Here is a 16,151-nt window from a genome sequence, read left to right as displayed (position 1 = left end):
GTGCAGGGGGGGATATGTGCCCACCCCAGGGGTGCCTGTCACAGAGGGGTACCCACCTTGGTGGGAAACCCGTCCCCGTGGGATACCTGTCCCCAAAGGATGCCCTTCCCAGGGATGCCCATTCTGGGAATATGCCCACCCCTGTGGGATGCTTATCCCAGGGAAATTTCAGCCCATCTCAGGACATGTCCTGTGTGCTGAATTCCCATCCCGGTGGGGTGCCCACTCCAGTGGGAGGACTGTCCCAGGAGGATGCCCATTCCAGAGGGATACCCATTCCAGAGGGATGCCCATCCCGGAGGGAAGTCTGTCCCAGAGAGATGCCTGTCCCAGGAGGACAGCCATGCCAGCAGAGCACCTGCCAACCACGGAGCTTCCCCCCACCTTTGCCACAGCCTTTCTCCGGTTGTGGTCAGACCCCACGCATGGATGTGGGGCTGTTTGTGGGGCCAGTGGCCATCTCTGTCCCCTTTGGCCCCTGCCCCGGTAACCTCGGTGCCCTCCCCGGCCCTGCTTTTCCCCCGGAGCCAAGGGGAGCCGTCAGCCCTGGCCGGGAGCAGTGATGGACGATGCTCATTCCCTGTCTGTCGTCTTGTACCTCCCGGGGCCGCTCCCAACGCCCGGCCTCGGCGGCACCAGCCCCACCGCCCCGGCAAATTCCAGCATCGGAGATGCTGCAGTCAAGGTGCCATGGTGATGGGCGCCGCAGCCGTGGGGATGGACGTCCCGGCCGGGAGCGGCGGCAGGAATGGCTGGGATGGAGACGGGCACAGCGGGAGAAAGAAGGGGGTCTGCGGGGAGGGGATGTCAGAGAGTGGAGGGAAGGAGGAGAAAGATGGACAGACAGCAGCCGGAGGGGCTGATGGACGTGGAATGGGGAGGTGAGGGGATGGAGAAGTGATGGATGGACAGATGGACATGGGCAGCACATCACACAGTTTGGGATACATTGGTGTCCCCCCACAGCTCATCCCCTCCTTCCCCCAGCCCCCCCAGACACGAATCGGGGCAGGACTGAGAAAAATATATTCTTTATTCTTCTCTAAAGGCTATCAGTGACACCTGTAACAAAGCATCATCATTATTAATTATTATTAATTATTATCTTTAATTATAAAAAACAGGGCCCGGGGCCAGTGAAGCAGGGTGGGGGCGGCGGCACCGAACCGTCCACAATAAATATTTTATTTACAGCAAGAAGGGACCCCGTGGAGCCGGGGGGTGGCCGGGAAGGTGCGTGGCACTGAGCCCACCCATGGCGGGATGGGGGTCCCTAGGACACATCCACACCCCCACCCCTGGGTGCCTTCAATCCAGCCGGGCACCCGTCATGGGGGGTGGGTGGCGCAGACCCCCTCCGGGGCTGGGCAGGGTGGTCCCGGGGCAGGTCACAGGCACTCGTGCAGCACCTGGGTGTTGGTGCAGTTGAGGCAGCTGACGTGGCAGCACCAGTGGAAGGTGCAGTTGCAGCGCTCGGTGACGCGCTGGGTGCGCGTGCGGTACCCGCGCCCGCAGCACAGCAGCTCGCACCCGTCCAGCCCCGGCGAGGAGCTGTTGCAGAACCGCCCGGCTGTGCCCGCTGTGCCCGTCTTCCCGCTGTAGGTGCAGAAATTGGGGGATTTCTCAAAGTAGACGAGGTCGTGGGGCGAGGGGGGCTTGTGGGCCGGGTTCTCGGGCTCCAAGTGATGCAGCTCCACCCGTGATGCCCGGTTGCTGCCCTTGTTGCCGTAGATGACACGGGAAGCGCCGTCGAAGCGATCCTTCAGGACGTCGCCCACGGCACGGAAGGTGGGCAGCCGCATCCAGCAGGTGCGGACGGTGCAGGAGCCGGACATGCCGTGGCACTTGCACTCCTGGCGCATCTCCGAGAAGACCGTCTGGAAGGAAGGGGGAATTTGGGGCCTTGTGAGCAGCCTGGGACCCCTCCGGGGACCACCATGCTCCTACACCCCTCGTTTCTGCAGCATCACATCCCGCTCAGACATCACTTGTCCCAAAGACAAGTGGGAAACCCATCTCAAACAGTTCCCAGCCCACGCATGGGAGCAGGCTGAGGGTCTTGGTGGCCGTGCTCACCTCCGTGCCCACCCCAGCGCTGCCCACAGCCCCCAGTGCCCTCACCATTCCCCAGTGCCCTCACCAAGCCCCCAGTGCCCTCACCATGCGCCCAGCCTCGTTGTTGTGCAGGTTCATGAGGAAACGCAGGTCTCGGCCCTTCTCACTGGAGTCCACAAACTCCCTCCCAAAGAGGCGACCAAAGTCGATGTTGTCACTGCAGCCCCCCCAGTGCCAGTCAGGACCCCCAGGGCCACGGCGCCGGTAGTCACAGGTGCAGGACTCGATGGACCCCTCTGAGCACGACCGGGCAACCGAGTGTGTCACACCGGCACTGGTGATGGCAAAGATGAACGCCGTCTCCCGGCAGCCTGTGGAGGGAGCGGGGCCTCAGGAAGCTGCCGGGATGGGGAAGGGGTTCCCACCGGCACCCCCGACCCTCCGTCACGATGGGCTGGTGATGCCCCATGGCAAACCAGGGGAGCTTTGCTGAGCATCCCAACACGGGGGTGCTTGGAGGAGGTCTGGGGACCCCTGCGCTGCCCCCCAGCCTCACCCCGGTTGACGATTTTGCCGAAGATGTTGGGGCCCTGGGAGGTGGGACAGTTCCAGCGGCGGTTGCGGAACTGCCACTTGCACTCCTTGATGGCTGTCTGGAGGCCGGAGCTGACGCTGTGCAGGATGCCGGGGTTCTGCCGGATCAGCTTGCGCTGCTTTCGGCTCAGCAGCTGCAGGCTGGGGTCCAGAACCAGCTGCACGTTCTTGGAGTCCGTCAGCAGGTTGGTGGACGAGGCCACGTTGATGATGCCCCTGTGGCACAGGTGGGGATGGTGACCACTGGTGGGGGGTGCCCAGCACCTCCCTCCTCACCTCAACCTCCCTGGGCGCTCCTCGATGTGACCGGAGCATCTTCCTCCCCGGTATCCCTGTAGGGATCCCAAACGGGGGTCGCAGCCCTGTGTCCCCCCGCACACCCCATCCCTGGGCACGGGGCAGTGTCTGCTGTGCCTGTGCCAGCCCTGCCCTCCCGCCTCACCACCCCGCTGCCGGTACCGGTGCCGGTGCCGGTGCTGTCCGACTCACCACCACCGCCCGCTGTTGTTCACTGCCAGCGTGTTGGAGAGGGAGGAGAGGGCCAGAGCCCAGAGTGCCCGGAGCGCCAGCCCCAGCGCGGCGGCGCGCATGGCTCCGGCCCCGGGAGCCCCGGCAGAGTGCGCGGGCGAGCGGCCGTCCCGGTATTTATGGTGCCGCAGAGCCCCCGGCCCGGCCGCTACATCCACGCGTGTTTCCGGACGCGCGGGGCGGCTCCGAGATGAGGACGGCCGCGGGGGGACGCGGGGAGCGCCGGGCGGGCGGGCGGGCGGGCCGGCACCGCCACCGCCACCGGGCTGCAGCCGGTGGCCGGGGCGCGGCGTCGGGGGTGCGGTGCCCAGCGCACACTGACCGGGCCCTGGAGCGCGGCGTCGGGCGCTCCGTTCGCGGTGCCGGTGCTGGGGACCCGGTGCTCTGTGCCCGGCGCTCGGCACTCTGTGCGCGGTACCCAGTGTCGGTAGTGGTGCTGGTTCTCGGCGGTCCGTGCGCGGTACCCGGTGCCGGTGGTCGGTACCGGCAGCTCCCCGGGGAGCCGGCACGGCTGGACTCGTCTCGGCGCGGCGGGTGCACAGCGCTCAGCACCCGGGAGCATCTTCCAGCCCCTTCCCTCTTATAGGGGCGGCGCGGAGGGTCCCCGTGGGCCGGTCCCGCCGCGCGGGGCCTCCCCGCGTCCTCGCCCTAACAATGGGGAGCGGCGGAGCTGCGGCACCTCTTACGGGGCGGCGGGAGCGGCGGCGCCGGGGCTGTCCGTCACGGCCCGGATTAGCCCGGCGGGTGGCTGCGCCCCGGCCCCGTGCCCAGAGCTCCCGGCTGTCGCCCCCCGCCTTCTCTGCCGTCCCGCGCACACGTTCCACAGGCACCGGCACCGGCGGGGGGAGCCCGGCACGGCCCGCGACAGCTCCCGGCGCAAGGAGGAGCCGGTCCCGGAATAACCCGGGACGGCCCCGGATGGCTCCGAGAGCACGGAGGGAGCGGGGAACTGGGATAGCGCGGGATGTCCCGGGACAGCCCGGGGTGCACAGGAGTGACGGGATCTCCCGGGACAGTCCGGGGCGCACGGGGGAGGCAGAGTTCCGTGACAACCCAGGGCTCACGGGGACCACAATCCCGGGAAAGCCCGGGGACACCGTCCCGGGGCCACTGGCTTTCCGGGGTACACCACATGCAGCCCCCCGGGACGTGGACCGTCGAGGCTGCGTCGGCGCCTCTCCAGAGCCCATGGAACCCTCTCCCGTCCTGGTCCGTGCCCGGCGGGACGGGGCGACAGCCTCTTCTAGCCGCTCGAGCCCGGCTTGTCCCGGGCTGTCCCGGCGGCACCCCGGAGCCCCGTGAACGTGCCCGTTGACACCCACGGTGTCTACAACTCGCGTTGCCCGGAAGCGCCCAGTCTGGGCCGGTACCGGGTGTCGGAGGTAGGGATGGACCGGGCAAGTGGAGGGATTGAGGGATGAGGGATAGAACGAAGGGCAGGGGGTGCTCGGACGCTGGCGGGCGAGGCCTGACGTGCCCACGGCCAGAACACGGTCACGCAGGGCCGGTGCTGGCCCGGTCTCGGTTGGGACAAGACTCTGTCCTCGTCACCCCCCGCCCGGGCCGGGTGTGGGCGGGTGTGAAGTCCCCAGTGCGGGGCCCGACGGGCCGGGGGGCCTGAGCTGAGTCCCCCGTTGGGGCGGGGACCGGGGGGGGTAATCCCCCCGCCGCGGTTTCCCCGGACCAGTCATGCGGGGCCGGATTAGCCCCGCTCTCCCGTCACGGCCCGGGGCCGCCGCTCACCAGTTTAATTCAAGGACGGACAAAGCCCGGGACGGCAGCGGGGGTGGGGGGCTCGCACCGGCACCCACCCGCACCCCTTTCCCCGGCCCGGGAGGAGCCCAGGGCCGACCCGGGGTCTGCTCCAGCACGGCGCTCCCGCCCCGGTTCCCGGCCGGGCCGGGCCGTGTCCACGCCCTCGGGCCTCCGCCCCGTCGGGGCTCCCGGGGCTGAGGTCAGCGGCCGCGGGGAGGCCCCGGGGCGCGGCTGGGAGGGCCCTGCCCGGGGCTGTGCCACCAGCGGCGGGGCGCAACCACGGCCCTCGCCTCCCCCGCTCCATCCCGGGACCCTCCGGCTCTCGCACCCCCTGCCCACTGCCCCGAGCCCCCGTTCCCCCCACCCCCTCTGCTGCAGCCCACGGCGGCCCTGCGGCCCGATGCTCGGGATCCCCCCCGGTCCTGGGGTGCCGCTGGAACCGTTCCCGCAGCCGTCGGGGCAGCCGGTGCTGCCCGGTGCCCCTGGGGTGGCCGCCGGTACCTGCCTGTAGGCGGGGGGCATCCGTGGCACCGAGCAGGGACAGACAGACGGACAACGGGGACAGACGGACGTGGGAAGCACCCGGGGGTCCCCCGCGCCCGGTCCCGGCCCCTACCCTGCGAGCACCGGGACGGCCTCGGTACCGACGATGTCGGGACGGTGCGGGGGTGCTCAGCCTGTTCCCCCGTGACGGTGTTGGGGTCCCCGCCCCCCGTGAAGCACAGGACCCCCCCCCCGCCGGTCGGGACTCTGCCTCCCGGTGCTCATAGAGGGGGGGAAGATCCAGGACCCCCCTCTCCCCACATCCCCATCCCGCCTCGCCGGCGCAGCTCCCCTTTGGACGAGGCTCTGCCCCACCGGTGCGGGTCCCGGTGCCCCCAGGAACGGGCTCATAGCGGGAGGGGGGGGGGGCACACACACGGGGACTCCCCCTCACAGCGTCCCCCCCCCGCACTGCTGCAGCCGTTGCCATGGTAACGCCTCGTGGCTCTCGCGATTGCACCCCCCGCCGCCCCCCCCACCCCGCCGCTCCCCGCGCGCGCCCCCGGTCCCCGAGGGGGGGGGGGTGCGGGAAGCGGTGCGGGGCGGCGGGGTGGGGGGGGGTACCGGGTGCTCTCGCGAGATCGGCGCGATCGGGGCCTCCGCTTCCGGCGGCGGGAGCGGTGCAGAGTCAGCGGCGGCGGGGGCGGCACCGGCACCGGCACCGGCACCAGGTGCGGGGGGCCGCACCGCTCGGGGATGCGGGGCGCGGGCATCGCCGTGGGGGCTGTGGGGGTACACGGGGGGGGTCGGCACCGGACCGGCGCGGGGGGGGGGGGCTGCAACGCGTGCCGGGGTGCCCGGTGCGGCGGGGGCGCGGAGCCCCGGGGGGTAGGGGGTCGCACCGGGGGCGGGGGGGAGATGCGGTGCGGTGCGGCGGGCGGGGGCGGGGGGCAATGCGCAAGGGGGGGGCGGCGCAGTGCGGGGTGGAGAGGCGGTGATTTGGGGGCGCGCTGCGATGGGGGGAGTGGTAAAGGGGGGGGTAGCGGTGAATTCGGGGGTCCCGGGGGCGCGGGGGCTGCACACGCTGGGGGGGAAGGGGCGCGCTGCGGTGCGGGGGGGGCGATGGGGGCCTCCCCCTCTGGCGAGGCTGCGGTGATGGGGGGGGGTCGTGCAGAGGCCGGAGGTGCAGAGGAGGGGCCGGGTCCGGGGGGGCTCTGCTCCCCTCGAGGAGGGCGGCAGCCCTGCCTCAGTTTCCCCCAGTGCAGCGCCCTGGGCTGTCCTTTTGCAGGGTACAGCGGGGGGGCCTCAGGATCCCTGTCTTTGCAGCCCCCCCATATCGAGCTGCACACGGGGACACCCCCATGCAGTGCGTGGCCCCCTCCCCAGCCCCTTGCCTGGGATCCCCCAAGCCCTGCATCCCCCCAGGACATGAGGATCCCTGATCCCCGCAGGCCCCCCCCCCCCCAAGCACAGAGGACCCCTTCAGCCCCACCCCTGCAGATTTCAGGGCCTCCCCCAGCCTGCCCCATGCCCCCGCAGGATCCGGCCTCGGAGCCAGCGCCGCCGTCACCATGGGCAACATCTTCGGGAACCTGCTGAAGAGCCTGATTGGGAAGAAGGAGATGCGGATCCTGATGGTGGGGCTGGACGCTGCTGGGAAGACCACCATCCTCTACAAGCTCAAACTGGGGGAGATCGTCACCACCATCCCCACCATCGGTGGGTGGGGTTGGGGGGGCACCGAGCAGAGACCTCTCCCCATCAGGGCTCCTTTGAAGGAGCTCGCGGCTCCCCGTGCCTCAGTTTCCCTCCGCTGTCGCTCCCCGCAGGGTTCAACGTGGAGACGGTGGAGTACAAGAACATCAGCTTCACCGTGTGGGATGTGGGTGGGCAGGACAAGATCCGGCCCCTCTGGAGGCATTACTTCCAAAACACCCAGGGTAGGTGTCTCAGGGGATGCAGTGGGGGGACTCGGGGAGCGGGGTGACTGCAGAGACCCCGTCAGTGCCCGCTGCTCTCCCCAGGGCTGATCTTTGTGGTGGACAGCAACGACCGGGAGCGGGTGAACGAGGCGCGGGAGGAGCTGATGCGGATGCTGGCAGAGGATGAGCTGCGGGACGCCGTCCTCCTCGTCTTCGCCAACAAGCAGGTGGGTCTGGGGGTGGGGAGGGCCCTGGGGTGGGACTGAGACTGTCCCCAGGGTGTCAGGGCAGGTGTCCTGTGGTAGGACCTCCTGTGCCTGTGGCATCAAGGCTGGTGTCAAGGAGACTGTGTGGCAGAGCCACGGCCATCCCTGTGGCATCAGGGATGGTGCTGGCCCCCAGGGCCACCCCCATGGCACCAGGGCTGGTCTTTAACGCCCTGTGGCCATCCCTGTGGTGTCAGAGCCGGTGTCTCACATTCCCATGGCAGATTCCTGCCCCTTCCTGTAGCATCAGGGCTCACGACGGTCCCCTGTGGCAAGGTTGTGCCCACCCCCATGGCATCAGGGCTGGTGCCAGCCCCCATGGAGGGGTTGTATCTGTTGCTGCAGCGTCGGGCCCCTGTGTGACCTCCCTTGTCTGCTCCAGGACCTGCCCAATGCCATGAACGCAGCAGAGATCACGGACAAGCTGGGGCTGCATTCCCTGCGCCACCGTAACTGGTACATCCAGGCCACCTGTGCCACCAGCGGGGACGGGCTCTACGAGGGCCTCGACTGGCTCGCCAATCAGCTCAAGAACAAGAAGTGAGGGGGGGTCCTCTTGTGCCCCCCCGGTCCCCCTGGGCCGCGCCAGGGCCCCCCCCGGCCGCCCCCTCCCTGCCCTGGTTGGGTTTTGCTTTCTTCTGGCACCGGTTGCTGTGGGGTTTTTCGCCTTTTTTGGGGTCCCCCTGGTTCCCCTCGGATCTCGTGTGTGCGTGCGTGGAATTAGAGCTCTATATAACGCCCAGGGGGGCAGGGGCAGAGCCCCGGGAGGGTGGGATGGGGGCTGGGCGGGGGGCCACCTTGGCACTGCCCTGCCGGGGGGGGCCGGAGATACCCCGTCCCCATGCATGTCCCTGCACCCCTCGCCTTCCTCTGGACCAAATGTGGGGGCAGCAGGGCCATGGGGGGGGATTTGGGACTATACACTTCCCCCTCCCTCCCAGCACCCCCTCCCGGCCCCGTGTGCCCCCCCGGGCATCCCACACGTCCCCGGCCCCCCCATGTCACTTCGAGGCAGGTCTCCTCCCCGCAGCGTGACCCCCGTGGAGGGGGGAGCACGGGGCCGCCAGGACTCCTGGGGTCCCCTTGGCCATGCCCCCACCCCTCCTCTCCCTGGCCGCCTGCCTCCCCCCATCATGCCAGCATAGTGATTGTATGTCCCTGCCCTTCACGGACGGACGGTGTCCCCCCCACCCCGTACTGTGCCCCCCCCTCCCCGCCCCCAGCACCGTATTTATACCCCCGGTCTGTGCTTGGTGTGACGTGTCGCTGCGGCTCTGCCCTGTCCAGGGACGTGTGTTCTCACCCCTACCCCCCCAGCCCCCTGCGCCTGAGACGGTGGGTGACCTCCCCTGACCCCCCCCTTGGATATTAAACATGTTTTATGTAGCGCTGCCCCTCGTCTCTTCTTCCGCAGCCCCCCCAGCGTGGGGGTCCTGCAGAGGGGACAGTGATGGACAGCCCCGGACTGGCTTTAATTAGAAAGAGCTTAACGGGGCAGGGGGGGTGAGGTGGGGCTGGCAGGGGGTGAGGAGGGGCCCCCCCCTTCCCAGGCTCATCTTTAGGGGAATATTGGATGAAATGGTAAATCCCATTAGCGCTAATCCCAGCTGGGGCGTGGGGACGGTGCCAGTGCTGGGATGGGCGCGAGTGGAACTTGGCCCCCCCGTGCCACCCCCCCGCACGGGGTAAGGGGGACTGAGTCGCATTTGGGGCCAGCACTGCCATCCCATCTCCGTGTCCCCTCTGGACTGGTGGCTGGGGAGCTGTTGGTGTTGGTGACACCAGGGGGCTGTGCTGGGGGTGTCCGGGGCTCCCTGGTGGGTGGGAGCTGCAGAGGGCCTGGAATGGGGGTGACCAGAGCTCACTGGTGGGCTGGGGGCTGTGGAGATGACGTGGGGGAGCTCCAGTGCAGGTGACCGGGGCTCTGGGAGCTGCATCGGGGGGCTGCGGCGTGGATGACCGGGAGTCCCCGGTGGGTGGGAGCAGCGGAGCCGGCACTGACGCGTTCCCACCGGCTGGACCAACGGCTTTGTGTGGCGAGGGCTGACCCGGCGCCCCTAATCCCATTAGGGCCCCGGGCCCAGCCGCCAGCCCGGCTTCCCCACCTCTCGGCAACCGAGGCTGGTATGTGGGTGCGCCGGTGGGGCCGGCGTGCCGATGCCGTCGTCCGGGAGCTGCACCCGGCGTCAACGTCGTCACCATCCCGGAGCTGCACCGGGGCCGGTGACACCAGGGCCGGCAGTGAGGCCATCCCCGCTGACACGGAGCGAGATCCAGGCTGCCACCATGTGCCGGTGTGACCCCGCCAGACCGGGGGCATTCCGTGTGTTCCCAGCTCTGCCCTAGAGGCTGGGTATCCCCGGGCACAGGGACGGGGACTCTGGGGTAGGTTCCGTCCCACCAGGCTCCAGCCGGCCAGCGGGCCCCCCCGGCTGGGCTCGGGGCTCGGCTTCTCTTGTCCTGCACAGCCGGGACTGGAAGAGTCGCTGAAGTGCCAGGAGAAGGAACGACCTGCACCCGCGGGGTGCTGGAGAAGGGTTCTGCACCCGGGGAGGGGTCCCGGGCCCCGGTGGGTGCCGGTTTCCCCGGGCTGTGCTGCCGCCTGCTGGCACCGGCGGCGCCAGGACACCGGGGGCTGCATCCAACCGGTGCCTGGGCGGGGGTCCCCCGGCCCGGACCCCCGCCCAGACCCTCCGCCTTGATCCCCACTCTGGCCCTCACCCGGAGCCCCCGCTCGGTGCGGGCCGAAGCTTCCGGGACGGTGCCCGGGCAGGACCGGACCCAGGTGCCGGCCGGGCTGGGTCCCCACGCGGGGAACCGGGCACCGATGCAGCGGCCGGTCCCGAGAATCCTTCTGTCCCCAAACTCCGCTGGGGCCCGGAGCAGCTGCGGGTGCCCGTCCCGGGGCCGGTCTCGGTGCGGGGGCGGGCCCGGGGGCGGGGCACGAAGTGGGGGGCGGTCCCGGTCCCGGTCCCCGTTCCTCCGCCGCCAGCCCGGCCATGCCGTTCCACGCCGCGCTTCTGTTCTTGGCACTGCTGCTGTCGCCGCCGCCGCTCTCCCGTGCCGCCGAGAGCGAAACCGAAACCGGCGCTCGGGAGCTGCGGCTGGAGACGATCGTGAGCCCGGGGGGGACGGGGGAACCGGGGCTGCGCGGAAGACACCGGGCACCGGGGACCCACGCGGCCCCTTGGGCGGAGAGCTGAGACCGGGGCGGGACCGGCGGGGAGCGGCGGGACCGGCGGGACACGGGGCACCGGCGGGATGGTGTTGCTCGGGGGGCACCGGGGAGCCCGGCCTGGGCACGGGATGGGGGACGAGGCACAGGGAAGACCGGGCTGCGGCGGTGGGAGGGGGGAGCCACGGGGCACCGGGAGAACCCGGCTGCGATGGGGGGGGGGGGGGGGCACCAGGAGAACCGGGCTGCGATGGTGGGGCACCGGGAGGACCGGGCTGTGGCGGAGAAACGCGGCGCACCGAGGACGGGGGGCCCGAATGGGAGTTCGGCTCTCGGAGCGCTCGGGGGACCCGTGGGCACGGGGGGTGCGTGGACCCCGAGGCGAGGGGGCCCCGGCCCGGCTCCCCGTGACCTCCTCGTTGCAGGTGCCCCCCCCCGAGGGCTGCACGGAGCTGTCGGCGCCGGGGGACACGGTGCACATCCACTACACGGTGCGGGCGGGCGGCGGGAGGAACACGTCAGCACTGCGCTCCGGCGGGCGGGGCGGGGGCACCGGCACCGGCACCGGCGGGGGGGCCTCGGCCGGCACCGGGGCGGCACCGGGGCGGTACCGGGGGTGGTACCGGGGTGGGCAATGGGGCGGTACCGGGGTGGGCAATGGGATGGTACCGTGGTGGAACTGGGGTGAGTGTAGGGGTGGCACCGGGGTGGGCATGAGGACGGCACTGGGCTGGACAAGGGGATGGTGACAAGGTGGCACTGAGACTGGTATGGGGACAGCCCCAGGATGGGCTCTGGGTGGCACCTGGAGTGCCACAGGGATTGCACTGGGGCTGGCATGGGATGACCCCAGTATGGGCATGGCTGGCGCTGGATCAGCTCGAGGATTACCTTGGGATGGCCCTGGGCACTGGGAGGGGTGGGGATGTCCCAGAGTGACACGGAGTGTGCCGGGACTGGGATCAGCACAGGGATGGCACAGGGGGGCCACAGGGACTGGGATCAGCACAGGGATCAGCACCAGAGCAGCACTGGGAACACGCTGGCATCCACATAGAGAAAAGTGCCAGGGGTGACCGCAGCAGTGACTGTGGCCGTGTCCCCCACAGGGCAGCCTGGAGGATGGCCGGATCATCGACTCCTCACTGAGCCGGGACCCCCTGCAGGTGGAGCTGGGCAAGCACCAAGTCATTCCCGGTGAGTGAGGGGTTCAGGGGGAGCGGGATTGGGGGGGGTAACCGGGGTAACCCCGACCAGCCCCACTCACCCCCACCCCACTCTGTTACAGGTCTGGAGCAGAGTCTGCTGGACATGTGTGTGGGGTAAGTGCAGATGGGGGACCCGGGGATGGGCAGTGTCCCCCCCGAGTGTCCCCACCACAATTTGTGGCACCAACGCTCTCGCTGTGGCAGGGAGAAGCGCAGAGCCATCATCCCCCCTCACTTAGCCTATGGCAAGCGGGGCTCTCCTCCCACCATCCCAGGTGAGCGCAGCCCTCAGGGTCCCCGTGGGGTCTCTGTGGGGTCCCCGCTCAGGCTGTGCCCCCCTTGCAGGTGACGCGGTGCTGCGGTTCGAGGTGGAGCTGGTGAGGCTGTCCCGGGCCAGTTACTGGCAGAAGGTGGTGAACGAGGTGCTGCCGCTGCTGTGCCTGGGGCTGGTGCCGGCACTGCTGGGGCTCATCGGGTTCCACCTGTACCGCAAGGCCAGCAGCCCCAAGGTCTCCAAGAAAAAGCAGAAGGAGGAGAAGAGGAACAAAGCCAAAAAGAAATAAAAACTTCCTCTCGGCATCTGCGGCTGCTCCGTGGCTGCTCTTCCTGGGACAGTGATGGGGACAGAGCAGTGGGAAGGGGCTGAGCACCCGTCAGCTCCCCGCCTGCTCCAGGGCCTTGAGGGGTCCTGTCAGACCTGAGCGGGAGGTGACAGACACTCCCCCTGCCCCTGCTCAATGAATCCCAGAAATAAGACCCTGGAGCACATTTTCAGGCAGTTTTGCTCTTTTAAGGCATTTCCAGGCAGTTGCAGTCCCCGGTGGCCCCAAGCACCGGACAGGTCTCTGGTCTGCCAGGCAGCCTCAGCTGGAACTGGTGCAGCCAGGAATGGAGCCAGGAATGGGGTCCAGGTGGCTGACCCCTCCCCAGAGGCTCTTGGGGTGCGCCATGCCCAATGTCCCTGTGCGTGGCTCCTCCCCTAAGTGGGGTTCATTTCTGGGGACACGGCTTTTGCTTGGTGGTGAGGAGGGGTGGGGGGTCTCTGGGCACCTTCTGGCTGAGCGCAGCCCCCGCCAGGTACTGCTGGAGCAGCTCACGCAGGTGCCGGTTCCTGTTTGCCAGCGCTGCCCGCGCCCGCTCCAGCGCCTTCTCCTCCAGCTTCGCCTTGTTGAACCGCTGCCAGAACCGCTCCAGCCCCACGTAGTCCTGCATGGCCTGGGGGGGAGGCAGCGGGGGGAGTTTGGAGTCTCCAGCCTGCCCAAGCACCAGCTGGGTGATTCCCAGGGCCGAATCACAACCCTCGTTCCCTGGGAAGCGCGGCGGTGCCTCCTCACCTGTGCCAGGGGCTCATTAGGGGACGCCGCCAGGATCCTGCGGACATCCTGCTGCTCCCACTCGGCCAGCGAGGAGGGGTAGAAAGGCAGCACCTTCTCCTCCTCTGTCTCCAGCCTGCGGCACATCTCAGCCAGGCGCAGGATGCGCTGGGCCTGGTGGGGGGATGCCGGGAAGGGCAGGTGGGAAGGGACAGCAGGACACTGGGCACAGGGACATCCCCGCTCAGCGCTGCCCAACTCACCTTCTCCACCACCTGCTGCAGTGCCTTGAGGGTGGCACTGCACTGGCAGGTGAGCGTGACCAGGTGGGCGTGAGCCGTGGTCCCGGCCTGGCTGATCGCAGCCCGGAGCTTCTGGAGCTTCTGGACGGCGTGGTCCTTCTCCTCCTGTATGCGCTGGTTCTGCTCCTCGCTCTCCTGCAGGTGAGCCGCGATCTGGCTCCTAGTGGCTGTAATCATGTCCTGGTGAAACAGCAGGTTGGATACTGGGGAAAAATTCTTCTTGGAAAGGGTGGCCCAGCATTGGAATGGGCTGTTCAGGGCAGTGGTGGAGGCACCGCCTCTGGAAGTGTTCAAAAAACACATGGATGGGGCACCTGGGGACACGGTTTAGTGGTGGCCTTGGCAGCGCTGAGAGAACGGTTGGACTTGATGGTCTTAGAGACTTTTCCAACCTCAATAATTCCATGATTCCATGGCTCAGGCACTGCTCCATGAGCCCTTTGGGGGCCCCTGCTTAGCCCAGCCTGTTGTCACCCCTTTGCCAGTGCTGGGTTGGACTTGATGGTCTCAGAGGCTTTTCCAAACTCAACAATTCCATGATCCCATGGAAAATGAACAGGGAACATGGGTGACCCCACTCCCACAACCACCCAGCGCCCTGCCAAAACCTGGAGCTTCTGCAGCTTCTTTGCCTGCACGTCGATCTCCCAGGAGCTCTTCACACACTTCTTCTTCAGCTCCCCGAACTCCACCTTCCTCTTCTCTGTGGCCTCGGTGTAGCTCCTCCGGGCCTTCTGGATCTGCTCCCACAGCCCCTCCAGCCTGGCGACGAGCTGCAGCCGGCTGTACTGCTGCTCCTGCCAGCACTGGGGACACACAGGTTACACCCCCAAACCTCCCTTGCCAGCCCCAAAAGCCCCTCGATGCTCCCTTGGGCCCCTGCCTTGTTTTTGATGTCGTCCCGGGCGCTCTGGAAGTTCAGCATGGCCTCGTGGTCACTCCTGGCGTGATCCTGCTCTGTGGCCAGAGCCATGTCCTGTAGGCAGCACCTTTCCCAGTCTTGCTGCTCCAGAATGGTCTTTCTGTGGGGACACATAGCAGGGCAAAGGGGTTTCCTCAGAGATGCTGCAGGGATCCCACTGGGGCCAGGAGAGGCTCAACTCCACCCCAGGAGAGCCCATGGGTGCCACTGCTGCCCCATTCCTCTTCTCCCCATAAAATTCCACACCTCTCAGCCTCAAACTCGGCCTTCAGGGCGCCCACCTGGGCACTAAACCCCTCCTCCAGGTAGCCCAGGCGGCAGCGCTGGAGCTGCAGCAGTTGGTCCGTGAGGTGCAGGTGACTGCGCAGGGCTCGGTTCTGCTGCTCCTCTGCTTCTTCCAGCTCCCTGACCAGTGCCTGTGGAGTTTTTTTGGAGGGGGTCATGTGTGTTCCTTGGCACCCCCCCTGCCCTGCCAGCCCTGCAGCCACCTCAATGACGCCGTCCTTGCAGTCCATGACCCGTGTGAAGGTCTGGCTGAGGATCTCGATGTCCTGGCGCAGCTCTTGGTCCTTGGTCTTGCGCTGTGCCAAGCGCCAGAGTGTGCAGACCTTGTGGAGACCCCGCATGCTGCTCTGCTCCTCCTGGGATAACTTGACCTGTGGAGGGCCCCGTGGGAAGTGGGAAAGGGGCAGGAGTGGGGTTGGGGGTGTCTCTGGTACCAGGGGGTCCAGCAGAACAGGGGCAGCCCCAGCCCTGGTGGGGATGATTGGGGGCATTTGCTGGGGAAAGGTGGTTTGGGGACTCAGGGGGGTGGGGCTTGGAGGCCATCAGGGGAGACTGCAGTGGGGTCCCGGACCTGCAGGAAGCGAGCGAGCAGTTCCTGCTTGGCTTTGGCCGCTTCCTCCTCAGCCAGCGCTTGCTTCTGCAGCAGCAGCAGCTCGGTCTCGGCTGTATTGGGGGCTGTGGAATGGGGCCCCGCCATGGCTGGAGAAAGGGACACAGCGGGAGGGGTCGGGGGGTGCCCGGGGTCTGCGTGGTGGCCCCTCCACGGCGCCCATCAAGGCCCGTTCCCCCTGCCCACCCCCATCTCCCGCTCCAGCCCCCCCGCACCACGGGGCACCCCCAGACCCCGTAACCTCCTGCCCACCCCCATCTCCCTCCCCAGGCTCCCCCAGCCCCTTCTCCCCTTGCTCACCCCTAACACCCCCTCCAGAACCCTCTCCACTTGGGACAATCCCCATACCCCATCTCCCCTTCCAGTGCCCCCCCAGACCTATTTCCCATCTCCCTCCCCGGGCCTCCCCTCAAGGCCCATTTCCCGCTGCCCACCGCCAACTCCAGAGCCCTTCCAGCCTCACCCCCTCTCCCTCCCCAGCCCCCCCGACACCCACCGCCCCCCTGCCCACCCCCATCCCCCTCTCCAGGGGTCTCCCTCCCCTCCTTTGGGATCCCGGCCCCAGCCCCGGTACCGGCCCCGCTCCCGCGTCCCCGCGGTCTCCCAGCAACGGCCGCCGCCGCTCGGGGGCGGGGCCTGCGCGGCACTTCCGCCCTGACCTGCACGGGCGCCCCCTGGCGGGCAGCAGCGCGCCCGCCCGCCCACGGGGCGGATCCCGCCAGTTCTGCCTCTC

The 16,151-nt window shown here is 68.7% G+C and overlaps 4 protein-coding genes across 4 annotated transcripts; 2 read left to right on the top strand and 2 right to left on the bottom strand.

Moving 5' to 3' along the window:
- Window positions 1-1,388: 1,388 nt before the first annotated feature.
- Window positions 1,389-3,239, bottom strand: WNT1 (Wnt family member 1; the record flags this gene model as incomplete). Its single annotated transcript, XM_082299003.1, has 4 exons — window positions 1,389-1,877; window positions 2,161-2,426; window positions 2,612-2,865; window positions 3,139-3,239. 4 exons carry the CDS (start codon window positions 3,237-3,239, stop codon window positions 1,389-1,391), a joined length of 1,110 nt encoding a protein of 369 aa, XP_082155129.1.
- Window positions 3,240-6,080: 2,841 nt separating this feature from the next.
- On the top strand, window positions 6,081-8,956 carry ARF3 (ARF GTPase 3). The gene is made up of 5 exons (XM_082299197.1): window positions 6,081-6,146; window positions 6,955-7,134; window positions 7,245-7,355; window positions 7,440-7,564; window positions 7,986-8,956. The coding sequence occupies exons 2-5, from the start codon at window positions 6,987-6,989 to the stop codon at window positions 8,145-8,147; spliced, it is 546 nt and encodes a 181-aa protein (XP_082155323.1). The 5' UTR covers window positions 6,081-6,146; window positions 6,955-6,986; the 3' UTR covers window positions 8,148-8,956.
- Window positions 8,957-10,590: 1,634 nt separating this feature from the next.
- On the top strand, window positions 10,591-12,549 carry FKBP11 (FKBP prolyl isomerase 11; the record flags this gene model as incomplete). The annotated part of the gene is made up of 6 exons (XM_082299085.1): window positions 10,591-10,719; window positions 11,204-11,269; window positions 11,888-11,975; window positions 12,067-12,100; window positions 12,191-12,261; window positions 12,332-12,549. The coding sequence occupies exons 1-6, from the start codon at window positions 10,603-10,605 to the stop codon at window positions 12,547-12,549; spliced, it is 594 nt and encodes a 197-aa protein (XP_082155211.1). The 5' UTR covers window positions 10,591-10,602.
- A 427-nt stretch (window positions 12,550-12,976) lies between these two features.
- DRC2 (dynein regulatory complex subunit 2) lies at window positions 12,977-15,505 on the bottom strand (the record flags this gene model as incomplete). Its single annotated transcript, XM_082299052.1, has 8 exons — window positions 12,977-13,201; window positions 13,321-13,473; window positions 13,563-13,781; window positions 14,210-14,407; window positions 14,485-14,623; window positions 14,770-14,939; window positions 15,012-15,179; window positions 15,380-15,505. 8 exons carry the CDS (start codon window positions 15,503-15,505, stop codon window positions 12,977-12,979), a joined length of 1,398 nt encoding a protein of 465 aa, XP_082155178.1.
- Between the last annotated feature and the right edge of the window lie 646 nt (window positions 15,506-16,151).

The sequence above is a fragment of the Coloeus monedula genome, assembly GCF_965178545.1.
Source record: "Coloeus monedula genome assembly, chromosome: 30".
Lineage (NCBI taxonomy): Eukaryota > Metazoa > Chordata > Aves > Passeriformes > Corvidae > Coloeus > Coloeus monedula.
This window is presented reverse-complemented; position numbering and strand designations above follow the sequence as displayed.

Excerpts from the sequence above, each read along its gene's own strand:
- ARF3 (XM_082299197.1), top strand. The coding sequence starts at position 6,987 with ATGGGCAACATCTTCGGGAACCTGCTGAAGAGCCTGATTGGGAAGAAG. Across the intron at positions 7,135-7,244 it reads CACCACCATCCCCACCATCG|GGTTCAACGTGGAGACGGTG; the intron begins GTGGGTGGGGTT and ends CGCTCCCCGCAG. Across the intron at positions 7,356-7,439 it reads TTACTTCCAAAACACCCAGG|GGCTGATCTTTGTGGTGGAC; the intron begins GTAGGTGTCTCA and ends TGCTCTCCCCAG.